Here is a 26893-nt window from a genome sequence, read left to right as displayed (position 1 = left end):
AGAGCTGGATTTCCTTGCTTAAAGCTTAAAGGCTTTGCTTAAAGACTAGTTTTTCATCATATAGTAGCACTCTACCGGTACCTATTATATGTGTTCTGGTGGTTTAATGTATTTAAAATGAATTCCCTAAAGCATTTCCTTGCAAGAGACTGATTTTCTATCTCATTTCTGGGATACAAAATTTCTTCTAGTGCTACTCTTTTCCATCTAAAAAAACAGGAATATGTGAAAAAAACAGAGCACAGCCCTGTTATAAAGATCATGCTAAGAAATCTGGAATGCTATAACACGTGTAGATAATAGTATTTCAAGATGACATCTGGCTGTAGTTTATCTTTTTATTTGTTTATGTTATATTTTGGACTCAGAAGTTATTTTTAAAAAATTATTTATCATCTTTTATAGTTTGGAAAACAACCAATAAAGGATATATTCACAGATCTTCGAGATGGGAGGAAACTCTTAGATCTTTTAGAAGGGCTAACAGGGAATCCACTGGTAAGTGGTAATTACCATTATTATCACCATCTTGAAAAGATAATTTAAAATACTATGCCTTTGCTTATTTACAATATCAGAACCAGCATTCTGGCTTGGGAATTTTGGGAGTTGAAGTCCACACATCTTAAAAGTTGTCAAGGTTGAATAACACTGGTCTATTTTGCCCAGTGACAATTAGTTTAGCTAATTTTAGTATCCTCAGCAGGAAGCAAAATGAAATGTCAACGTTTTAAATCTATTTCTCCGACTGTTGGAAACAAAATTCTATTCACCCTGAATTTAGTTAGTTAACAAGAGCATTGATATGCATGGTTTGTAAATTCTGTTTCTACACCAATTTTCAATTTTTAAACAAAATTTGTAAAATGGGCTTTGCTAAACTTATGCTTGAAGAGAGAAAAAGAATGCACACAACTAAAGTTTGCTACAGTGCATTTTGTACAGTATTGTTCTTAAAATGTTTTGACATATGTTGCCAAAATAATGCATACTGCAGGGTGTTGTAGTCCTGTTACTTGGATAAAGGAAAGGGATATGCATTCAGTTCAATTAGAGTAAATGTTCCAAAATCTGCATCATTGCTTTTTTAATTGTGCTTTTCCTGAAAAGTTAATTGTAACAGTTATTATTATTTACATATTGTTTTCTCTTTTTCTTTTTGCATAGCTAAAAGAACGTGGAACTACTAGAGTCCATGCTTTGAATAATGTCAACAAAGTACTTCAGGTTTTACATCAGAACAATGTAAGTTTCTAAATTGCTCAGTTTCCTTGAAACTTGAGGGAAAAAGATAATTGTAAAATTGTTTTCTGAAAACTCTATCTTTGAGTAGGGATATGTGGACTAAAAATTTGTGCAACTTAACATGCCTCCTTTCAATTTTCCTAGTTGCTTGTACTTTGCAGATAACAAAGTGTGCTATATGGCATGATCATTTACTGTAAGAAGTGAACTTGTATTTCTTGTTCTTGGAGATCCTAAAGGGCTGTAGATGGAAAGAATGAATATTTATTTTGTGAGGCTGAGCCAAATTGTAATTTTGTTTGTATAGACTTCAGTCTGTTCTCAGGTGCATTAGACTCATAAGATATGATGTTGATTCATTGGCTTGTAAGAAGTAATTATCCAATTAAATATTGCCTACTCTTAGGCTTGGATACTAGCTTGACTCCATTTATCAAATTAAACACAACCACAGCACATGTCTTTCCTGATGCCTATATTCTTCTTTTACTCTGTACATTCTCCAGAATATGGAATTGTAAGCTCCTTCAGACTGATCAGATGGAGCTGGCAGGTTCAGCTTCTGGAAATTGCTTTTTCCTTGTAACGTGACAAATTATTTCTTTTCCTCAAAAGTTATTTTTGTTGTTAAAAACAATAGAAGGTAAATCCAGGCTCCCATATAATTGTCCTTTAGGAAAAAGCTCTGCTTTGGGAACGAGCTGGTAACATCAAGAAGCTAAAAGTGGTCAATTTACATTAGAAGATTTATAGTACTGACTCAGTAATAGAACTTTTTTATGGGAAAACATAAAAACTTTGTTTTCTTTTTACTGATAAGTATGTTGTGGCAATAACTTTGGAAATATTTGCAATGGAAAGGTTGCATTGATAGCATGAGAACTTTTATTTTGCAAAAAATGAAAGATTAGGAGTTTTATATAGTTTTGATTTGATTTGATTAATTTTTTTAATTTTTATATTTATTTATTTATTTATGAATGAATGAATGAATGAATGAATGAATGAATGAATGAATGAATGAATGAAAATTTATATGGCCACCCAATTCACTCTCTCTTAACTCTGGATGGCTTAGACGGGTAAAACCCCAGTACAAAAAGCAATACACCCACCTCAACCCACCTAGTGACAACAATCAGAAAAGCCACTTGATGGGCTCTATATCACTCTGGAATCTCCAAGCCTGTTGCCAGAACTATGTCTTCAGAGCTTGTGAAAAAGTATCAAAGTGAGGGCCAATCTTATTTCCGCAGGGATGATGTTCCCACAAGTAGGAAGCCACCGCAGAGAAGGACTTTCTTCTTGATCCCGCTAGATCAGGGTGGTCAAACTCAATTTCATTGAGGGCCGCATCAGGGTTGTCTTTGACCTTGGGGGTTGGGGGGGCGTGGCCAGGGTGGGTGTGGCCAGCTTGACATCACTTGTCTTGGGGTGTCTGTGGCGGCCTGAGCATTCTGCCAGTGAAAACAGGCTCCCAAACTCAGTTTTTGGCTGAGACGGTCTCCTGCAACCCTCTGCCAGCAAAAACAGAGCTTGCGATGGCTGTCCTCCTGGACTCCATTTTCGCTGGCAGAGACATTGCGGTCTGGTCCTTTGCTATTTCCAGGGTGACCCCGTGGGCCAGATCTAAACATCTTGCCAGCTGCATCCAGCCTGCCGGCCTTGAGTTTTAACACCCCACGCTAGGTGGTTCTCCTTAAGAGGGGGGGACCTTTTGCATTCCCTGCCTCCTTACTCTTGTAGGTCAGGTATATATGACTGGGATAAATGGTCCTTCAAATACTCTGATCCCAAGCCATGTAGGGTTTTGAAGGTGATAACTAACACCTTGAATTGGACCCAGAAGCAAATCAGCATCCAGTCCAGTTTCTGCAGGAGAGGTGACATGTGTGCACATCTAGATTTGCACAAAATCATGTGGGTCACCTTGTTTTGAGCCAATTGAAGCTTCTGGATACTTTTCAATGGCTGCCCCAGGGGTGAAATCCAATTTTTTCCCCTACCGGTTCTGTGGGCATGGCTTGGTGGGCATGGCAAGGGAAGGATATTGCAAAATCTCCATTCCCATCCCACTCTGGGACCAGTCAGAGGTGGTATTTGCCGGTTTTCCGAACTATTCAAAATTTCTACTACCGGGTCTCCAGAACCTGTTAGAACCTGCTGGATTTCACCCCTGGACTGCCCCATATAGAAGCTCATTATAATAGCCAAGACAGGGGGTGAATAGAGCATAGGTAACTCTGAGTAGCGATTGTTCCAGGAAAGGTTGTAACTTATTCACAACTTGCAGTTGCACAAAAGCCCTCCTGATCACAACTGCCACCTGTTTATATTCTATTCATTAATTATGCCTTTATATTACACACTTTCATCTTCCTGCTGGTGTTTTTAAAGAAAATAAATTCCTGTGAATTGATCATCATATTGTCAGTATATTAATATCAGCACATTATATAGTACTTCATTTGGTCTAAATTGAATTATTCACGTACAATTAAATCATTAAGTTACATAGCTGATTCCAGGAATGTGAGAAACCATGGTGAGAGTTATAGTAGAGTAACCGCTGATAGGCCATTGATTCTCTATTCTCCACTTTCTACTAGTTCCATTAAAGTTTGCATGCCTTTGATTAAGAAGACATTTTCATTGTTTGATAATATTTCCAGGTGGATCTGGTGAACATAGGAGGGACAGACATTGTTGATGGAAATCACAAACTGACACTTGGATTGTTATGGAGCGTAATTTTGCACTGGCAGGTGAGCAGATTTGATGCTTTTTCTCAGCCCATGTGTGTGAATCATTATGTTGCTATAGAATGCATTGGTGGGTATTGGTGGAGTATTAGCTGGAGATGCTCTAGAACTTTCACAGCAGCTGACCAATCAGTCTTGAATTTCTGGGTACTCTAAGCCAGTGTTTCTCAACCTTGGCCACTTTAAGATGTGTTGACTTCAACTCCCAAAATTCCCCAGCCACCTGGGAAATTTTGGGAGTTGAAGTCCACACATCTTAAAGTGGCCAAGGTTTGGAAACACTCACCTAAGCAACAACTTGAAACATAGTGTGAAACTTCTTATAGAATTTTCAGGTCCATCCCTTACGTATTTTTGTGCTACGCTGCAAATCCTGTGCTAAAGAGACAGAATTCACATTGCAGCATCATGATGCACATTTTGTTATTTGCTTCCTTTTTCGCCAGTGCTGAAGATGCCATGTATAAAAAGACCTTTGTATCCTGTGCTAATCTATGGGTTTGTGTTTAAAATGAGTATGGGCTTTGAAATTTCTGGACTTCCTCTTCCATCTTCTTTGTGTGCTATCTTCAGAACAATGATTTCCAGTCTATGGTCTGTAACTACAGTTAGTCCATATGGGTATTACAGGTAGTTAGTGAGGCGTAGTGAGATCATGTAATAATAATGTAACTTATGTAATGTAATATTTATAAAATAGAACTTATTTTAAAAAATTGAGCTAACGTTAAGAATTTGCAAGCTAGATTTTGAATTAATAATTTGAATAAACCAGAATTTCCTCCATTTGGGCAACATAGGAAATGTTTGTTTGCCCCTTTGTTTAAATGAAATGGGAAGCAACTGCTTTACATTTCTTAACTTCTCATGTGGAAGGGGTCAGGGAAGATAGATTTTTTTAATGTAAGTCTAATATTACAGCTGGAAATATCATTGGAACCAGATTTTATGTGTATGATAAAGATGAGATCCATTTAAAGTTATTTCTATAGTTTACCACTGAGTCCATTAGAGAATCTCTATTTATAATTTAGGTGTATTGGACAGAACAGAAATTTTGATTTGTTAAATCCCATGTTGCATTTCTGATTTTGGTTTGTAAATTAATTCATTGTTAACTGAGAAAGAAGGAACTTGAGCTATTTGTCATACCTTATCAGTTCAAGATTGATTTATACTAGAGGATAGAAAATGTTTTAAATTTGAAACATGCTGTTTTCAGTTCAGTAAACTGATTCTTATTGGAAACATTTTTATGTTGTTTTAGAAGTATACTGTGCTCAAAATATTTATGGTATGGATGGAACGTCTCTGAACACTTCTAGTGAGGTCAAAACAACTTCTTGTGAACTCAGAATGGGATGCTTCAAGCTTGATTTGTTTGTGTATGAAACAATTTGCCTGCCTCCAAATTCTACTGCTTTTTCAGTTGATGGCATCCTAAATACTTCTAATGAAATATAATAATATAATAATTATAAGAAACCATCAGATTATGTTCTGGGCCTTCCTTGTAGAAATATCCAAGAAAGCTATTCAAAGTTATTCCAAGGCTAAATAATTTGTTAATGGAAGACATTGATGTGTAAGCTTGGGAACCAGAGTAGGATTTTAGGGCAGGTACTCCAGTTTTCTTAATGTACAAATCTTATTAAGGGATACAGAGAACTTAGATTAAAGTGTAAAACAGAAGAATTAATATATGGTGTAATGAGATAGAAATAATGTTTTGAGTCTTCATTTGCTGTGGTATGGCGTAATTCAATATCTATTTCTAATATTTAACACTTTGCAGCGTTGTTTTAATGCTAAGATTGAGACAATGTTTTTTTGAGTCCTTCTAATTCTTTTTTATTGACACTTGGGCACTTCTTTTTAGGTTAAAGATGTGATGAAAGATATAATGTCAGAATTACAGCAAACCAATAGTGAAAAGATCCTGTTGAGCTGGGTGCGGCAGTCCACAAAGTCATATAATGAAGTTAATGTGTTAAATTTCACTACCAGCTGGACAAATGGGCTTGCCTTCAATGCATTGATCCACAGGCATAGGTAGGTGGCTGCTTCCCAGCATCTGTAATATTATCATCCTGGAGGGGAAAGGATATTTTGCTTCAAATTGGACAATTTTAACAAAAGTTTCTAGGGATGATAGAAGGAAAGCTACCAGTGTAGCATTTCGTTACAGAGCAGAAAAACCTGTGCTTAGTTTTCAATAATTAATCCTTGGAATTATTTTAAAGCCATTTGGCACAGGTTAGGTAGAGAGAAAGCAGGGCATGTTTTAATGGAGTGGTTTCTAATTTGTATGAGAAGGCAATAAGCTTAATTTTCTGTCATTCTTTTTAAGAACAAACATGGAAAACATGAAGTACAAATACCTGTCTTTCTAATTTTACATGGAAAGATATAATAAACATTTTTTTCTTTGAAAATCTGATAATGTAATGACGTACTAATTGAAGTCCTACACCATCTACATACCGTAGATGGTGTAGGACTTCAATTAGTACATCATTGCATAAAGAAAATTAGTCATTTTGAGGGTATATGGATTCATAGACTTCATTCCTTGTAAATATAATCTGGACTAGGCATCATTGAAACCAGTTGAACAACTCTGAAATTATTCTTAACGGTTGAAACATGTTCTGTTTCATACGCAGCATGCAGCTGACTCTGCTTTTCCTTGAAGCAGAGAAGTACATGGGTTCTAATAAGAACAGGAGCAGTACATATTACATATTATGTAAATAACATGTGCTTCAACCCCATGTTTAGCTGTTCAGTGTCGTCATTTTTTGTTTATGAAAACAACATAGGCCCATGATGGCGAACCTATGGCACGCCTGCCACAGGTGGCATGTGGAGCCATATCTGTGGCCACATGAGCATTGCCCTAGCTCAGCTCCAGCGCGCATGTGCGTGCCAGCCAGTTTATTTCTGGGCCCACTGGAAGTCGGGAAATGGGCCGTTTCCGGCCTCCGGAGGGCCTTGGTGGGGGGAGCCATTTTTACCCTCCCCAGACTCCTAGAAAGGCTCTGGAGCCTGTGGAGGGTGAAAAGCAGGCCTTCCGGTTCCACAGGAAGTTGGGAAATGGGCCGTTTCCAGCATCTGGAGGGCCTCCAGGGGGGTGGGGAAGGCCATTTTTGCCCTCCCCAGACTCCAAGAAAACCTCTGGAACCTGGGGAGGGCAAAAAAACGGGCCTACTGGGCCCACCAGGCCCACCGGGCCATCACGTCCAAAAGCGAGAGTCGCGCAGGGGGGGTTGTGCGTGCATGCATGGTGGGGGGCGGGGCGCATTGAATTATGGATGTGGGCATGTGCGCACATGACCCCCCCCGCTTTTGGCATATGACAGCAAAAAGATTAGCCATCACTGACATAGGCACTGTTGAATATTACAATGCCAGGGGTATCAGGGGTATCAAACTTGTGGCCCATGGGATGGATGCGTCACGTGCTGGCCAGCCCCACCCCCGTTTTAACGAAGGGGGAAAAAGTTGCAATACATCACGTGACGACAACGTGTCATTGCAAGTTTGATACCCCTGCCTTATATTATTGGCTCCCCCAAATCTCTTAATTTCATGTTTTTATATTAAGAGTGAAGAAACAAAAGCAAATAAATAATGTATCTAGGAAAATCTGCTGTGTTGGAAGGAGCCTTCTTATTGAAGTAGGGGGCCTACATTTCCAGGGAATGGTTATGTAATTTCCCAGTTTTTCTTTCCACAAAATATCAGCAATTGTGTAGAATTGATGTCTTCATAAACTATTTACTTGGGTTTATTGTTATATGTAATGCATACAAGTGTTTTGTTTTATAGTATGAAAAAAAGTATGCTTTCTTGTTTTTTTTAAAAAAATCATTTATTTTTCTTCTAATTTTTTTAGACCTGAGCTCTTCAGCTGGGATAAAGTCATCAAAATGACTCAACATGAAAGATTAGAACATGCCTTCAACGTAGCTAAAAATTACTTGGGAATAGAAAAATTGCTAGACCCTGAAGGTATAAATATGATAATACTGTATAACTGCTATATAATTTCTTTCTGTTAGAGGTAGAGAATATTAAAGATGAAAGGGGGCAGTGTTGCTCTAGACAAGAAATTAGGGACCCCTTACCTGTGGCGTTATGCAGTTTTGCAGCACAATTGGGTGATTTTAAGAGCATTCACAAGATTATACAGCTGAATTTAAGTAGAAAAGTGATTGATTCTTGCTCAGTTTTAATTATTTTTGAATAGTTAATTATTTAAGGAACATCAGAACAAAATTAACTGCTAGTGACTGCATGGATACATACTTCTCATATTGACTAGTCCTCTGCATTTATAAAATATAAATGAACAAAATAGCAACTTTTTCCACAAAATGAAGCAAAATAGTCACATTAATCTCTCTTAAAACACCAATCACTAGCGAAAAGCAGATTGGAAATTATAGCGATATGCCACATTGCTAGTCAAATTATCTTGGCTCCCTAGTGGTCAAAAAAGTTTCAAAATAAATGAAATTGGGCCCATGTCCAAGACATAAAATAAGTTTGTCTGCCCTTGTTGTAGGTGTTTAAACATTAATAGAGAGTTTGCATATCCTGCAGTCACTCATGTTGTGCTTTTTAAAAATTGATTTAAATCCATCTGCTAGTATAGTTATGATGGTAAAAACATGATAATGGAGAAGTGATGGTTCTCAGTTTAGTGGTTCAGGTTTTGTACTTGTTTTGCTGAATTATTGTTTTGTGGGGAATAGCTATTTTGAGGATATGGACTTGAAGATAATGAGTGTAGTTTTATGGCTCTGTCATAACTTTAGCCTGGAAACCTTGCATAGCCCTCAAATAAGTATCCCATTTATATGTTCTGTTTTCAGATGTTGCTGTACAGCTTCCTGATAAGAAATCCATTATTATGTATTTGACATCTTTATTTGAAGTCCTTCCTCAGCAAGTTACTTTGGAAGATATTCGAGAAGTAGAGACTCTTCCAAGGAAATATAAAAAGGAATGTGAAGAAGAAGATATACAGGTGATGCATATTGATGACTCTAATTTTTCTTTCACAGTACTGTATTTAATTAGTTTTAAAAATATATGCCTCAAAACAAAATTTTCCAGGACAGCTTACCAGTATTTTACAATCATGACTGAACATTGAAAAATATAAAGAGTGAGTAAAATATACAGAGCATATTAAATGCAGTAAATATGTGTGTGTGTCTGTGTGTAATCATATATAAATTAATATTAACTCACAACCATGCTAGCTATAAGAAATGTGGATTTAAATTCCCAGAATACCTAGGAATCTAGGAGTCGAAATCCACGCATCTTAAAGTTGCCAAGGTTGAGAAACCTATCTCATATAATTACATTCTTACTGCTATTGGACTTAGTAAGATTCTGAAATAGAATTCACAGTGCTTTACAGCCCTCTAAGCAGTTTACCAGGTCAGCCCTATTGCCCTCAAAATCCTCATTTTACCCATTTCGGAAGGATGGAAGGCCGAGTCAACCTTGAGCTGGTCAGAATCGAACTGCCGGCAGCTGGCAGTCAGCAGAAGTAGCATGCAGGACTGAAGGGACTTCCTTTTCATCTTTGTTTATCATTAATATACCATAATATCATGTGCAGTTTTTCTCTTGTTTCTCTTGTTTTCAGGTTGGTGTTTATCTTTCCTTTCTTCCAATGAGAATACATTTTCTCTTCCTCTTGATAACCTCTTTTTGAAAATTGCTTACTCTCTCAGTTCTCCCTTCTACTGCACATTCATGCTCTCTGACTCCAGTTCTCTCCTTTCTCTTGGTCACCAACACATATTTATCTTTTCTCCTTTATCTTTACCCAGTTTACTCCTTTATCTCTTCTAAAGTTGAACAGAGCTTTGGATTCTAAGCCACAAAAGTGCTCTGGAGCTGGCAGGATGTGCACAAAACATCTGTCGCCAGTTGCTCAAATCCATCTTTTCTCAAGACAGCGAGGGAGGGGGAGAGTTACTTTAAGGAGTTTGAAAGCATGCTGTCCCTTTGAGCTCCAAAGCACTTTTTTGTTTTGAATCTTAAATGCTGCATAGCCCTAATTGCTTCGTTTTTCGTTTTAATGCTCCCAAGCTTATTCCATCCTTGTCTTTTTTGCTTCTTAGATCTTATAAACAGATTCTGATCTTCTTTTCAGAATTTTCATTTTACAGAGATTTGTTTCTCAGTGATATTTTTGCAGCAGATCTACAAGTATTCATTTTCTCATTTGGGCTTTTACTGTATAACACGTTTGATTAATAATTTCTCACTTAGTATTTTGGTGCTGCTTTCTATGGTTTCCTCAGTGATACCATCCTTAATTATCCTTTTACATATTTGCTAACCGTCCAATATGCGATGCAAGATGACTTAGCTGCAGTCTGTCCATGAACACCAGCATTGCTGTTTACATTAATCGATTTCGGATCTTCCCCACCTTGGTGTCTTGCAGATATTTTGGTCTGCATCTCTCCCAAAGTATATAAAGTATTTATCTCAATATGGGAACAAGATCATGCTAAGTGGCTCCACCTCAGTATTGCATGTTTTTGCAATCCCCGCCAACCCAGTTTTTGTGTTATTTCTTGTTTGTGGATAGATAGCAGCAGCTAAAGTACATGGTGTGCAGTCAGTATTGAGAGCAGAACAAACAATCATGTTTAGGAAGGTAGTTGGTATAAAGCTTTTACGGGTTTAGTACTAAGCCTTCATCTTTTGTTTTCCAGAGATAGCAAATCAATGACTTCCTGTATGCACTTAATTTTTTCCTTCCCTCATTTGTTAGTGTTTGTTATTCCCCTCTACCTCATCACATTTCTTCAAAATGTATTTTCCTTCACCCTGCTCAGCTTTTTCAACACCACTTTGTCCTACTGCAATAAAGTTGCTGTTACCTTTTTCCTCTCATATTTTTATTCCACTCTAAAATTTTGATTTCTTCAGCATTACTTCATCCTCTAACTTCCAGTCTTGATTGTTGTGACTTTCTTTTAGTTATCACAGTAACTGGGTCATCTTAATTCTCTCAGACTGCTTTTCTGTATCTGAAATGCGGCTACTTGTAATCTTCTCTTTGTGGCAGTGATTTGTGCCATTCTTTTCATTAACTTCTTTCCTCCCTTTTTAAGAAAAAAAAATTGCATTTAACTTTCCACCACCATGATCTTTTCCATTGGAGAGTATTTAAATTTTGCTAGCTGTTCCCTGTATATAATAGGCATGGGCCACCTGAGGACACTCCAGTAAGCCTTCAAACATGTTTTGCAATTTCCAAAATCCACTTTGCCTTTGCATAGCTAAAATTAGATGACACCAAACTTTTGTGAAGTGATTTATGACTGTTTCCTATTACAAATAGAGAAATAAAAGGTGTTAAATCTTTGGATTGACTTAGTGCAATGTTTCTCACTGTAATTTTTAAGAAGTGTGGACTTCAATTTCTATAAATCCTCAGGCTGTAGTTGAAGACTTCACATTTTAAAAGTTTTTAAGACAGAGAAACACAGCTTATTGCATACTAAATGATCAACTGCTTGAACCGCCCCTCCTTTGTAAAAAGCTGGTAACAATGACTATTTTCCTGTATATTATAATGAAATGATCAGTTTATAATACATAATAAGGATAGTTCAATACACTCATATCTTTTTATTGCAAATAAGAAACTTTGAACAATAAAAATTCTTTCCTGGCATTTTGCTGTGGTATTCGCAATTCAGTACAGCCATATATTCTCTTAAAAAAATAAGTGCATTGGAAATTATATAACTGTACACACAGAGAGACAGTAAATTGTTGATGCACACAAATGTACTGAATAATTTTTTTTACTTTGTTTTGAGAAGTTGCTAGGGTTAGAAATTAAGCCAGTTAGCTTGGACATTTTTGCATTTGATGTTCCAATTCATTTTAAAAGGAGCTAATCAGATTCTTGCCATTCCGTGACTGAAACATATACTTTTAATGTATATTTTTAATGTATAAATTTAAAAATTTGAAAAGGCAGAGGAGAATGAAATGCTCAAAGCTATTTGACTTCATAATTATTAAGGAGTAAACGGAGGATGAAATGATTCAGATTTATAGTGTAGTTCAAAGAGCTTTGGGGGTCTAAACAACTCCCATTATTTTTAAAGCATTAATTTTGAAATTGCAAATGGGCAAACAAGGCCTATTAATCACAGCACTATAATAATGCTGGGTATTTTGTAAATAACAAACAAATTAATGACATTCTTGGAAGTATATTTATCATTTACTTGTTTTCCTAATGACCAACAAATTGTAAACAAAGTTTCTACTGCCACCTGCTAACATCTTGCTTCTTGTTAGACTGGTTGAAAAACATTCAGTGTGTGTACTATTTAAAGTGTTTGAAATATCTGAAGGGATTTTTGCCAGGCATCTGTCAGAGATCCTAGCTGATAACAGGTTTGCGGTTACATACCATGCTTAGGCATCCGGAAACTTGACTTATGATAGACATTCATACTTGAAATAGATAGGATATTTTTTACAGATGAAGTCTGTACATAATGTGGTACTTATAAAACATATTGGGCTATGATTTCACTTTTCAGTGTGAGCTACACAGAACATTGCTCTTACGAGCAATGCAGTTTTAGAACACCGAGTTGCATTTGCTTTGAAATTTTTACGGGCAGGGTTTTATTTAAAATAAAGGATTTCTCCATGGATTCGTGAGGGCAGTTCCCACTTCTGTCCCTATGAGTGTTTAAAAATAGTTTCTTAGACAGAAGTAGGAAATAATCTATCCAGATAAAGATACGTTTCCATTGCTTTTTTTATATTTATGTGTGACTTTTTCCTTTTCTAGTGACTCCATGTGAATTCTTTCAATGATGGGTTTCAAAATTTTTTACTACTGGTTCTGTGGGCATGGCTTGGTGGGTGTGGTATGGCTTGGTGGGCATGGCAGGGGAAGGATACTGTAAAATCTCCATTCCCTCCCGATCAGCTGGGATTCGGGAAGCAAAGAATAGATGGGGGCGGGGCCAGTCAGAATTTTTACTACCAGTTCTCTGAACTACTCAAAATTTCTACTACCGGTTCTCCAGAACTGGTCAGAACCTGCTGAAACCCACCACTAAATTCTTTGGCTAATTATTGTTTTGCCAATTATTCTGTTTGTTTTTTTTAAATTTAGAGCATTTGATAAATTTACTCTACTAGCTATTACTTTAGCAACAGCTGAGTTTCCCCTGGATTTTGCTAGTAATTTCACTATATGTATGTGTATATATATCAGGTGACAACATAAGTAACTTCCTCAATTGGAAATGGAGTCTAATGTATTTCTCTATTTGGCTCCATATATCTTACTTTTACCTGAATATTGGTGTATAATATCATATAATAATTTTAAAACTGACCATGGCAAACTCACTTTACAATTGTAGGTTCATTTCTTGAATTAGTACTTTTACAATGTAAGTGTATAGTATATTTGCAATAATGTAAGAAATTATGAAAGGAATATGATTAGAACCCTGAAAATGAAAATAAAGTTCCCAAAACAACTTTGTTCCCTAGCCAAAGATAGTGAACTCTTGTAAATAGAATGTATCATATCATGCTAAACTTAGAATCCACACCTTTGTTTGGGGGAATGTACAGAATTTGGATGGAGATGTATGGGGTCTGGAAGTTCTAAAACATGGACACAAATGCATGAGTTAACTTTTTTTTTTTATTGTATAGCAATTCATCTTGCAACTGTAGCAACTTTGGGCAACTGACAAGATTAAAAATTTAAATAAAAAACCCAACCAGAAATAGTAATAATAGATATGTATACTGTCAGCAAAGGATAACAATAATGATAATATGTTCCCCGACAGGCTTTTTTCAAGAGGCAACTGGGATTTCTTTGTTTTTCCTTGAAGATGCTTCTTGAAGTTCAGTTCTGAACTAAAGAAGCTTCTTGGATGAGAAGTGAAACATCTTCAATGAAAAACAAAAAAAAAAATCTAGTTGCCTCTAGAAAAAAAGCACCTTTGGAATAACCATGACCTTGGATGACCGAGAATCTCCATAGATGGTCATAACATTAGCACCTATCTATTTGGTGTTTAGTTAATTGTGCTGAACTTTTGAGATTTCCCTCTCCCCCACCAAACAGGCTGTTTTATATGTGGTTACTGCTTATATCATGGTCCCATAAGATATTATAAAAACTTGCTTTTTTTCAAGAAGATACGAATAGCATGATGCTTTAATCTGTCGTCAAACTGCTTTTATATTTACATACTGTTACTGATACAATAAGTTGTTCCTATAGGGAGGAACATCTGTGTTGGAAAATAATTTTGTGAGAAGAGGCCTTCAGTTTGGTTTTTCTACTTGCAGTGTGCGACATCTGAGGTTGATTGTGCAGTTCTAAAAGCAGAAGCATCTAGCACCTTGACTGAAGTGGATATGGACTTGGATAGCTACCAGATAGCTCTGGAGGAAGTTCTCACTTGGCTGCTCTCTGCAGAAGATGCCCTCCAAGAGCAGGGAGTCATATCTGATGATGTTGAGGAAGTGAAGGAACAATTTACTACACATGAAGTAGGTGGCTGGGGATGATGGGGAATTAGATTTGAATTGTTTTTTTTTATTAAGTAAGTAATTAAGTTCTCTTAATATTTTATTTTATAGTATTTACAAGGGTATACAAGTATACAGATGGGAAAAAACAAAAGTCCTGGCCACTTAAATGTTAAGAAATTTGTTACCACATAAGCGTCTGTGGATTTTACTACAGTAGAATAGATCAGAGGTCCCCAACTCCCAGTCTGTGGACCAGTATCGGGCTGCAGCATGCCAGAAACTGGGCTGCACAAACAAGCAAAACCCCATCTGTGGGATGCAGGCAGCATGTGAAACCATGCTCCCTCCGGTCTGTGAAAAAAAACTCTCTCCACAGAACCGGTCCCTGGTGCCCAAAAGGTTGGGGGCCGTTGGAATAGACGATAGAAACTGGAGACATGAAAACTTTTAAGATAATATATTATCTTTAATGTGCCCCAAGTCCTGTTTTTCATTCATGTACGAGATGGAGCTGACTGGAATAAGCTCTGTGTTACTGTTGTTGCTGTTATTATTATGAAAAAAGAGGTTTCCTTCAGAACTGTACCTTTATTCATGTTAAAATTCATGCAGTTTTAGTCAAGATACTTTAAATTATAATATAACTGACTGTTATCTTGATTTGTATTTGTATATTTTGCTGTTGTAGTTTTAAGATAAAAAACTTCGAAATAGGGTACTATTGTGTATTCACCTCTAAATCTATTCTCTGCCTTAATATTCACAAGAAACTGAGATGCTTGCTGTGTTCCAGTATTTTAATCAAAAAGAAGTTATCATTAAAGGACACATTATTGTGGTGTACTTATTTAAAGCTGAGTGTTTATTTTTAGCCTCGGTATGATATATACTACAGCTGTTACTATGATCTGACGATCTTTTTTTAAGTCTTCCATTTATTTCTTTTGGAAACTTCAGCTCTCATTCATTAATTCTTAAAAATGGCTGGTCTCTGAAGAATGCTTACTATAAGAGGCTGGCTAATATAGTTTCCACTTGATGGTCTTTCTATTCCACAGATGATGAGTTAGGTTCTAATTAAGGCCTCAGAAACCTAGATTTTTCCCTTCACCCATCCAGAAAATCCTACAAAGAAACTTGGGGATCTTATGGATTAAATTTGCTTTGTGTAGTTGCTCATCTTAAATTGCATCCAATCCTCTCCTTAGAGTTGGCTATAGTTTCCTAACAACAAAGGATTCAAGAAGGTACCTAGAGTTGCTTCTTTTACTTTTACTTTTTTACCTTTTAATATCAGCCGGACATAAGAATATGTCAGACCAGTACTGTACTTGTTTGCTTTTTACCAAGCGTCATCTGATTGAGGAATGATTTTTATTTATTTATTTATTTATTTATTTACCCACCACAGTCTTAGTCTGAATCAGAATTGTCCTCACTTCCAAAATGAAAGGGAGCTAATTGAAATTAGGACCATCATGGAGCCAAATGGTTAAATGGTCCTGTCCATTTCATAATACCAATCTGAATGAGATTGTTCTCTGCCTGGATGCTAAATTACTGTGGGCTATGCCTCTTTTGAGATTTGCTACTTATTGTATAATGTTGCAAATTATATTTATGTTTGCAAATAGCTGGCAGTTAATGCAATAGTTGAGACAATGTTTGCTTTAAGTTACATTAGTCTGAACTTTTTATAGGCATTTATGATGGAGCTGACAGCACATCAGAGCAGCGTGGGCAGTGTGCTTGAGGCTGGCAGTCAACTGATAGCCCAGGGCAATATTTCAGTAGAGGAAGAAAATGAAATCCAGGAACAAATGAAATTGTTGAATTCTAGATGGGAGCGTCTCAGAGTGGACAGTATGGACCGCCAATCCTAGTAAGTGGCATGATTTACACATGTTTTATATACATGGTTTAGTTTTCCAGTTGTGATGTAATATATTAAGCTCTTTTCTCAGTTTTTAAGGCTAAACATTTTTTTAATGTTGATATTTTTGAAGAGTCATCTAAATCATCTTTGCAAAGAGGAAAATGAAAAATGAGTTGGATATGTTTGAAAATGGGATGTTTCAAATGGTCTGTGTCTGTCTGTCTGTCTGTCTGTCTGTCTGTCTGTCTGTCTGTCTGTCTCTCTCTCTCCCTCTCTCCCTCTCTCCATATACATGCATGCATGCACACATGCATACATACATATATTGGTGCATTCTTAAAAACTTATTTTGGTTTCTAAATTGAATATCTTACGAACATTAAAAGTAGAACCATATGCTCTTGAAAATAAACAAAGGTCTATCATATCAGTCAATCATCCCTGCCAATAGCCCTGTTGACTAAATCTTGCAGTAAACCTGAAACATGAATCTGTTAAACTGAAATTTGATGTCCAAGGCAATTTGGCTAAAACATTATTTAGCAATAATTGTATGTTGATAGCACAGATCTGTAGCGTACAACTCCCCCCCGACTAGAATTTCTTGTCTAGATTTAACATTTTCCACAAATTAGAGAATATGTCTCAAGCTGCATGTCAGATAAGGATTTGAGGTAACAAAAAGCAGTACTGTATAACACATAAGATGGTTTAAGCATATGAGCCAAGCCACATGATCATGCTATAGAGGAGAGAACAAAGCAAAAAGCATGTGAGCTAAACTAAGCCACAACATCATGAGATGGGAGATGGAGGAGAGCATTAAAAAAAAGCAAAGTTTTATAGATTACTATTAGATCATTTTGTCTGGAAGACAATTCATTTCCACTTCTGATTGAAAATTTAAAACTATCCTAAAATATTTTTTTTGAAAGGAACTTTTTTATTAGGATAGTTCCTAATGCCAGAGGATAGATTACAATTCAACACAATTTAATAAATCCTAACTTTAAGTAGTTATTTACAGAATTGGTTGATTAGTTGATAATTCCATTTATTTACCATAAAGTATCTTTTGAAATTGGGCAAGTGACCATTATATTTGAATAAACAGGAGTTTCTGCAACAGGGATCCCTCAAAAACCTTGTAGAATAAGTTTGGAACAGGTTCTGTTCTCCAGATAGTATTTGCTTTCACCCAGTGGTGGGTTGCTACTGGTTCACCCTGGATTGGGCAAACCGGTAGTGATGGCTGCGGGAGGCTCCACCCACCCACCCTGACATCTCTGCACATGCGCAGAAGTGTCACGCGTGCCCACGCCCACGAGCGAACCAGTAGCGAACGAATTTGAAACCCACTACTGCTTTCATCCATAGATATATGTTAATTGTATTTTTCCTTAATTATATATTTGTACCATCCTACTTTTCAAGGATTCAGATTTACTGAGATCTTAGTCTTATTGATTGTGTTTGTGTTATAACACAGTTATACAAAAGGCTTGATCAGCATGCTTAGTAATTTATTCCACAGAAAGCTAGGATTACCAAGTTGCCTGTATATGTTATGATTATACTTAGGCAGAATTTGTGAACTCAGGGCTCTTTGGATGAATTACTCCTCTTTTTTGTCTGTGACTTGGGCAGCCTCCATGATGCGCTGATGGAACTACAGAAGAATCAATTGCAGCAGTTGTCTGACTGGTTGACAGTTACAGAAGAACGCATTCGAAAGATGGAATCTCAGTGCTTAGTTGAAGACTTGGAGACCTTTCAACAACAGATGGATGAACATAAGGTATTTTTACCCCTTTCTATAAGGAAACAATAGGGGAAACCCTCTAACACTTTAATTTCTTGGTTACAACTAAATGAGAATTGTTATATTTTTAAATAAGTCCTGAATTCTCTTATGTTATGATATCATGCTGTGGTTAATGGGATTCAGCAGCATTATTTATTTGGAATCTTATATTGTTTCTTGATTTCCTTTCCTGTTATATATATAATTCATATGTGATATGATACGATGCATATTTTTTCCTTGAAGAAAGACTTCTGTTGAAGGGAAATATCATTTTCTGATCATTTAGAACAGGGGTGTTAAACTCGATTTCATTGAGGGCCGCATCAGAGTTGTGTTTGACCTCGGGGGGCTGGGATGGGTGTGGCCAGGATGGGCATGGCCAGGTTGATGTTACTCGTGTCAGGGGTGCCTATGGTGGCCTGAGCACTCTGCCAGTGAAAACGGGCTCACAAGCTCTGTTTTTGGCTGTGACTTACTCCTGCAACTCGCTGCCAGTGTAAACGGAGCTCCAAGGGCCAGTCCTCTGCTGTTTCCAGGCTGTTTCCAGGCTGTTTCCAAGCTCCTGCAAGCCAGATCTAAGCACACCGTGGGCCGAATCTGGCCCACAGGCCTTAAGATTGACACCCCTGATTTAGAATGTTGCCCCTAAGAAAATGTGGCTTCCATTCTGTTCTCTGAACTTTCACTGCATCTGATCTTTGTAACATTGGAATACATTCTTTCAGGGACTCCAAAAAGATATTGAAACAGAACAAGTTAAAGTCAATTCGTTGACTCACATGGTGGTCATTGTTGATGAAAATAGTGGCGAGAGTGCTACTGTTCTATTGGAGGATCAATTGCAAGTAAGTGGATGTTATTATTTTTTTAATTATATTGTGTATCCCATACTGGTCATTCTGAATGGAGTCATGAAGGTGAATGTTTTCAAAAATGTTTTATGTATATATTGGTTAGATTTATATCCTGCCTTTCCTAGGAGCTCAGAGTGGCTTACATGGAAAGCCATCTTCATGAGTTGCATGGCATGAACTGTTCAGGATTTTTAAAATAAATTCTAATTATCCAAGATGCTTAGATGTTCATTTAAATATAAGCTGAATATTTACTTGTGAAAATTAAAAAAAATACTTTATGAATGGATGTATATACGTATGCTGGGTAGTTTTTAGAATGGCAGTCAAATTAAACATTGTTTATTTTGAAAGGGAATGATGTGATGAGTATGTACCAAATGTGGGTGCGAAGTTTCCAGATGTTGGTCAACATTGAACAACAAAAAAAAAGAATTACTTGTAGCACTGAGAAGGTATCTAGATTAGAATGGGAAAAGATGATTGGCACATTCAGGAACACTTGAGTAGCAGCTGTCAGCAATTATTTCAGGAAATTACATCTTTTTGCAGGATTGTATATGCAGTGTGATCTGAGAAAGAACAAGTTGGTTCAGGGAGATGCTGACAGGTGTGTGCTGAATACCCTTCAGAAACCCTTCAAAGTTGCACAGTTCAGTTTTACTGTCTTTCAATCCTGTTGAGATTAAATAAATAACCATAAATCTAGATTCTGTCCAGTTAGCTTAGACTTCATTATTAGAATCTTCCAAACATAGCAGTCCACTTAAATGGTACAGTTTTATTTCTCAGATTTGATCTTAATTGAGAGGCCATTCCAAAGTTGGTATTTTTGTATAAAAATAATACAAAAGGCTAAGTAGGTGTGATTCTTTTAATTTCGATTTTCTGTCTGCTTTCAGAGGAAACTGTATAATATAAGACTTTTTTTTGGGTGTTATTTCCAGAGACTTGGTGAACGCTGGACTGCGGTTTGCCGTTGGACTGAGGAACAATGGCTCAAATTGCAAGAGATGAATACCTTGTGGCAAGAATTGTTGGAAGAACAGGTTAGTGATGGTAATCCCACCAATTCCTGCTTCTGTCATTGAGTGAGTCCTGAATGGCCTGCACCTTCCCTTCTGGCAGGAAAATGACTGCTGCTGGGAAGTGAGGAAGTGAACAATTGTGTAGGTGGCCAGAAAGCTGTAAGTGAATGTTAAGAGAATAACAGAAGAACAGAGTTGGAAGGGACCTTGGAGGTCTTCTAGTCCAACCCTCTGTTCAAGCAGGAAACCCTATACCATTTCAGACAAATGGTTGTACAATTGTTGAAAATGAGGATCACATGTCTGCAGCAATGTGGCGGTGGCACTGAAGCAGAAGTCAACTGGCGGTGCTGAAGCTGTCATGACTTTCCCAAATTTCATTCCCTCAGGAATAATGAGTCCAGGCACTCTATAAATTAACCGATTTGAGGTATCTTAATTGAAAGGTTTTGCCTTTTGATGCATTGATTTGCCCAGTGAAAGGTTACACGCCTGAGAATTTTAGTAGTATATAGATTCTCTACATTATAAAAATCTGAAAAGGGAATTGATTTCCTTTCATATTTTTAATTCTATTTTCTTTGATCTCCTGAAGCTATGCCATTATTCAGGTGTAAAATTAAACTGTAGTTTTCATCTGAACCAGACAAAAAGCATCAATTAGGTCAAAGATGAACTTTTAACTCTCCAGGGTGATAGGAAGCCTATTTTTGTTCTCTAAAAACCTTAATTGGTTTTGAGGTCCTAGTTCATTTTTGACATTTTTTTTTTAAAAAAGAATGGCATTGTTAAGACTCATTAGAACAAATGGGATTAAACAGTTCTGCCAGTTTTAAAAAATATTTATATGTAAGGATGTTTTAATAAATGATGTATTTTTTCCTCAAAATGTTTTCTTTTCAAAACCTGGCCATTTTATTATTAGTGGCTAATATTCATTTATTTACTGATTAGATTTCTACCCTACCTTTCCTCCAGGAGCTGTACATATAAATCCTTCTTCAGATTTCTTCCATTTTAACTACTATTTTGTGTAGTCCTTGTAGTAAGTGTGACTGGTCCAAAATCACTAAGTGAAGTTCTATAGCTGAGAATGGGTTTAATTTAGATTTCCCGGTTTCTAGTCCAAATACAAGAACCAAACAGTACTGAAATGCATACAATAATCACCTTTGGTGGCACAGTGGTTAGAATATAGTATTGCAGGCTAACTCACTGCTCACTCCAGGAGTTCGATTCTGAACAGCTCAAGGTTGACTCAGCATTTCATTGTTTCGAGGTTGGTAAAATGAAGACCCAGATTGTGGGAGGCAATATGCTGATTCTGTAAACTGCTTAGAGAGGACTATAAAGCACTATTAAGCCATGTATAAGTTTATGTGCTATTGCTATAATCATCATGGGGGATGTTTGGGCCTGACTTGATAAAAATGTAGTTTTTATTTCAGAAAATTGCATCAAGTAATGGTATTTATGAGTGAATAAAATTTATAGTGTCTAAAAGTTTTGTTTTTTTTACTATCAAAACAAAAAAAGTAGCTGCCTTGCTGTCTATATGGTAGCAAATAAATCTAAATATTGGGTATAAATCATGTCTAGGTACCAAAAGATGACTTCAGAAGAACTCAAACATGAAGTACCTAGACATTATACCTTATAGTAGATGTGAATAATGCTACTGCAGTATGAGATAAATGGCTTCTCCTGCTATAAATAATGTGAGGATCGAACAGAATTAATTGAATTAACTTAAAGATAACTTTAAGGTTAATGACAGTTAATAACTTTAAAAAATAGTGTTTGGGAAGACTGAGCCAAACCAGCACCAGGATGAAAAGCAGACTGATCCTTGCCATAACTTGGTTCAAAAAAAGTGCATGGGGGAAGAAAACATATGGGAGAGAAATGAAAGGTCTGGTTTTAAGATTCACAATAAATCTGCTTCTTACCTTTTATTACTCACTTTTGTCTCTGTTTTCATAATCGTTCATGTTCTCCTTTTCCTCCCGTGTACATTTTTGTCCTGCTTGTCTCCCAAGGAGCTAAGGAAAATTACAATTTACTCAATCTCATCCATGAAAGTTAAGATTTACCAGAGTTTAACATTGACCTCATTTTTCTGTTGTTGAGTAGGAATAAACAGAGTAGAAAATAGGGGTTAAATATTTGGGGGGAATTTCATTTTGCTTTCTCTGAATGATATCTTTTCATAATTTTTGTTTGGGTTGGGTTTAATGCTATGGTTACACAGTGGTTAGAATGCAGTATTGCAGGCTAACTCTGCATTTCCACTGCCAGGAGTTCGACTCTGACTGGCTCAAGGTTGACTCAGCCATCCATCTTTCCGAGGTTGCTAAAATGAGGACCCAGATTGTTAGGGGTAATATGCTGACTCAGTAAACACTTAAACAGAGTTCCCCAATCTTGGCAGCTTGATGGGGAGGGGCAGGCACCTTTACGTGCATATGCGAATGGAGCTGTGAGCGCACACGAACAGGGCCGTGAGTATGGAGTATTCACGGTGATGCTAGTGTGAGTGGTGTGTGTGTGCGCATGCACACATGTGCACGTACTGGTCAGCCACTCATGCAGCCTGGTGGCCAACAGGTTAGGGACCCCTGGCTTAGGGCTGTAAAGCACTGAAGCAGTATATAATTCTAAGTGCTATTGCTATTATCTCATGAATATCTAGCAATTGAGTTGTAAGACATTCCTACCCAATCATGGTTGTTGCATGTAGCATGATACCTATTATGTTGAAAATGGAAACAACCCATAATTTTGTGTGATTGTAACTTAAAAGGCAGCTTGATTATTGTTATGATTCTGGGGTCTTGTTTATGTATGATGCAATGGTGGTGGTGTATAAAATATAGGGGAATTAAGTAAGTATATCTGTGGATGTACTTTTTTCTTCAGTGTATGTTGAAAGCCTGGTTGGTTGAAAAAGAAGAGGCTTTAAGCAGAATACAGACATGCAACTTCAAAGATCAAACAGAGCTGGGTGCAAATGTTCGAAAGCTGGCAGTAAGTATCACTTTCTTGTATTGTAAATCTAATAAATTAATAAATGAGCAAACAAGCCTTATTTATTTGTCAGACATACCAGAGAAAGTGTGGCGGGGGGGAGAGAGGGAGAGATTTTTAAGGCAGAAGTTGTTTCTGTTGCAGGCATAGATCATGATCAAAAACTTTCCCACCCTTTGAAACAATTTTGGTTTTTACTGAAGGAATGCCTCTGTAGTGATATTACCCATAATGTTTTAAATGGCAAAGTCTCTTCTTATGTGGGAAATTCTATTAATATTTCCAAGGTTCAGTGCAGTGGAACCTCTGAATGGTAATAGCGGCCTGGAACTCATTATTTCTGTAACCACTCAAAATAACATTGCAGCCTCATCTCTCCAAACCTCCTATTTCCCAGATATATAGGTAGCCCTCACTTATTGACTGCCTTGATCAGCAGTCATTTGAAGTTACAAAGATATTGAAAAAAGAGACTTACAACTGCTCTTCAAACTTAAGGCTATTTCAGGTTGTTGTGATTTGGGTGCTTGGCAGCACAGTGCATTTACTACGGTTACAGAATCCTGATGTCACATGATCACCATTTGCAACCTTCACAGTTGGCTTCCGACAAGTAAAGTCATTGGGGAACCAACAGGAAATCATAAGTCATGATCATGTGACATCATGCTTAGCAATTGTGGGTGATTTGACTATCACACTCAGAATTGACATTGAAATTGTCATGGTTCCATAATATTTCACTTTTTACAATTGCATTGCGTAGTGGTAGAGTCGCCACTCTCCATTGTGGTCGGTAAGTGTGGATTACCCGTATTGCGCTTCAGTTCCCATATTTTCAGCATATTCTGTGAATTTGGGGTACAGCCCATTGGAAAACAGGCTGTTCTAGCAAGTATTCAAAATAAACAGTCTCTGGTGGAATGGATATGAATTTTCTGGAAGCTCATCTTTTTCTGCCCATAATTCCTATTCTGTTGGAATTTACAAATTTACAAGCATCTTACAGTCTAAGAAAGTAGCTGTTCCTGTGGGATATCTGAGCAAAAGACATTTCTCTAAAATGACATGGCTGTTGTTTTTTCACTGTCAGAGTCTGAAAGAAGAGATGGGAAAGAAGCGCCAGATGCTAGAGCAGCTGAATGAGATGGCCCAGGATTTGGCACAGCTTCTGAACAACAAGAAGGCATTAAAAAAAATTGACAGTAATCTTGAAGAACTCACACAGAGATGGGACAATTTAGTTCAGAAACTTGAGGATTACTCTAATCAGGTACCATCCAAACACTACCTTCTCTTTAAGTTTTGGTTGGGGCTTCATTTGGATATGAATGTTGTGCTTCTGTTAATTGCATTTGTGATATAAACAAAGTTGTCATTCGTTGAAGTTTTCCCCCAGCTTCATTTGATCACGATTGACCCCTGTCTCCATTGTTCCTTCAGGTTACTGAGGCAATTGTAAAAGTTGGAATGCCCCAGATTTCTCAGAATGTTCTCACGGAAACAATCCTGGTCAAGAAACAAAAAACAGCCCAGGACATCCAAATGGAACAGACTCCACCGCCTCTACCAAAGAGGCGGCAAACTGGCCTGGATACTGAAATGAGAAAAAAGTAAGATGACATCTTGGTCTGGGAACATCATTCCTTTCTCACCGAACATAGGACTGTATTATTAACAAAAAATATTTTCTTTGCTTGCAGCGCCATTACTTTCCCTTATAGGCTGATCCATGTTCTTCCTTTACACATTGGGTGTGGTCCCTTTGCGACACGCCTCTTTTTATTACTATTAACCTTCTCGTTGTTCCTATCACCCATCTCCTCCCACTTATGACTGTATGACTGTAACCTTGTTGCTGGTATCCTTAAGATTTATATTGACTGTTAGATATAACTATCATTAAGTGTTGTACCTTATGATTCTTGATGAATGTATCTCTTCTCTTATGTACACCGAGAGCGTATGCACCAAGACAAATTCCTTGTGTGTCCAGTCACACTTGGCCAATAAAGAATTCTAACTGAGTTAATTCAACTAATTGGTGTTAAGAAAATCAAGACTTAGCCCAGAATGTACCTCAAGTTATTTCCCAGATGTGTATGTTGATTACAGATGAAAGCAGTCAGTTGCTTTAGAATCAACAGTGAGGAGGGAGCAGTGGATAAGCTGCTTTAAGCCTTTAATGGATGGTGTTTATCTCATTGCTTCTCTGGGTGTGATGCTTCCCAATTTCAAAGTACAGCCATCTTCTTTGGTCATGGGGATGAGGGCTGGTGCAACAACAGCTGTAAGAATCTTCTTGCCGCCATTTTTCAGGAAATAAAAGAATCTTGCAATAGTTTCTGCACTAGCACTTTCTTGGCCTGCCAGTGTTTGGATCAGTCTAACGGAATATGGTTTGAATATATGATTTCATCCCTTTATTATGTTTGGAAATTATGGCATGTATATTTGAAGGAGGCAGCAAATTGAGAGTACTACTTTTAGGATGAGGTACAGGAGAGTGGAGAATATAGTGAGAATGTAACTATTTTCTTCAAGACAAAATGTTTCTCCCCACCAATCTAGGAAATGTTAGTTAGTTAGTTTCCACCACATTATATGCTGGTGAGCCTGTAACCTTTAATACATGGAAGAATACATTTTAGACAAAAGATAATGATTTAACCGGAAGGTTGGGGAGGAAAAAAGATGATTAAAATGTTTTAAGATCTTTGAGTTTTGAATGGGAGGAGAAATTATTCCAAACATTGTTCTGCTTCTTACGCTAGGCTCGAGGTTGAAATTGCCGAGTTGTTGAATGGGATTTTAAAATCAAAAGCTGCCATTCAGGCCATAGAGATCAAAGAGTACAAGAAGATGAGAGAGACTTCAGGCATGAAAGAAAAACTGAAGGTAAAGATAAAAATGGGAAAGCATTTTCAGTGAACACATTGTCTTGCTAACAGCTGGAAGTAGAGTCTGATAGGAAAGGTTCTCTAAATTGAATTCTATTTATAAATATCTTTTTGGCTAACATAATTATTCTCTACTGGCTACAAATAATGCCCTTTTACTAATGACAGGCAATGTTTAGAGGTTTAATAGGCATTTTTGGCTTCTTTTTGGTTTCCTCCCTTGTATTAAATTCCCTTTTTACTTTGGAGAAGGAAGAACGTTTTTAGAGAAAACCTTATTCTTAAATATGGACCCTACAGAAATTCTCTCAATAAAACAGAAAATAAAGTGAAGTCATGATTTCAATCGTCTAATAACCTTCCGGTCCACCCTGTGGAGAGAAGATATAAAAAATGGAAATGTTGACAATAATTGTTTTAAGTTCATTTTAAATGGCTTAATTAAAAATATCACCACAGAGATACCTCCTATGTGAAATATTGTCAGATATCATAGAGTTGTTTATGACCCATAATGGGGGTGGGGGACTGTGCAGCTTTGTCTTTTTTTTTAATCTTAAATGCAAATTGTGAAATATCATTCGGATCATTTTCTCAAAATCTTTGGATTATAGCAGCTACACTTTGTGAAAAATTGCAATCTGGAATGTTGCTATTAAAAGAATCACATTACTTGCTGCTGTAATAATTATATATATTTGGAGGGTACTTCCAGAGCATCTGACACTTGTTAAATTTAATGGATTTTTTTCCATGAACCAGAATAGCCTGTTTACAAGGATCCTGACACATTATTTTACAAAGACTCATTTA

At 36.9% G+C, this 26893-nt stretch overlaps 1 protein-coding gene across 1 annotated transcript in view; it reads left to right on the top strand.

Moving 5' to 3' along the window:
* The window catches only part of UTRN (utrophin), a 358125-nt gene that overhangs the window by 55672 nt on the left and 275560 nt on the right, over positions 1 to 26893 (top strand). Inside the window, exons 4-18 of the mRNA XM_070932667.1 lie at positions 406 to 498; positions 1168 to 1245; positions 3918 to 4010; positions 5887 to 6059; positions 7906 to 8021; positions 8888 to 9042; positions 14403 to 14606; positions 16289 to 16470; positions 18112 to 18262; positions 18997 to 19116; positions 20073 to 20174; positions 23073 to 23180; positions 24274 to 24453; positions 24624 to 24793; positions 25955 to 26078. Of these exons, the coding sequence (XP_070788768.1) occupies positions 406 to 498; positions 1168 to 1245; positions 3918 to 4010; positions 5887 to 6059; positions 7906 to 8021; positions 8888 to 9042; positions 14403 to 14606; positions 16289 to 16470; positions 18112 to 18262; positions 18997 to 19116; positions 20073 to 20174; positions 23073 to 23180; positions 24274 to 24453; positions 24624 to 24793; positions 25955 to 26078 (2049 nt within the window). The remainder of the gene's footprint in view (positions 1 to 405; positions 499 to 1167; positions 1246 to 3917; positions 4011 to 5886; positions 6060 to 7905; positions 8022 to 8887; positions 9043 to 14402; positions 14607 to 16288; positions 16471 to 18111; positions 18263 to 18996; positions 19117 to 20072; positions 20175 to 23072; positions 23181 to 24273; positions 24454 to 24623; positions 24794 to 25954; positions 26079 to 26893) is intronic.

Source organism: Pituophis catenifer, unplaced genomic scaffold (genome assembly GCF_029215685.1).
Source record: "Pituophis catenifer annectens isolate HBS135680 unplaced genomic scaffold, rPitCat1.0.hap2 SCAF_1, whole genome shotgun sequence".
NCBI lineage: Eukaryota > Metazoa > Chordata > Lepidosauria > Squamata > Colubridae > Pituophis > Pituophis catenifer.
The sequence above is the reverse complement of the archived record's forward strand: the minus strand, read 5'-3'. Positions and strand labels throughout refer to the sequence as shown.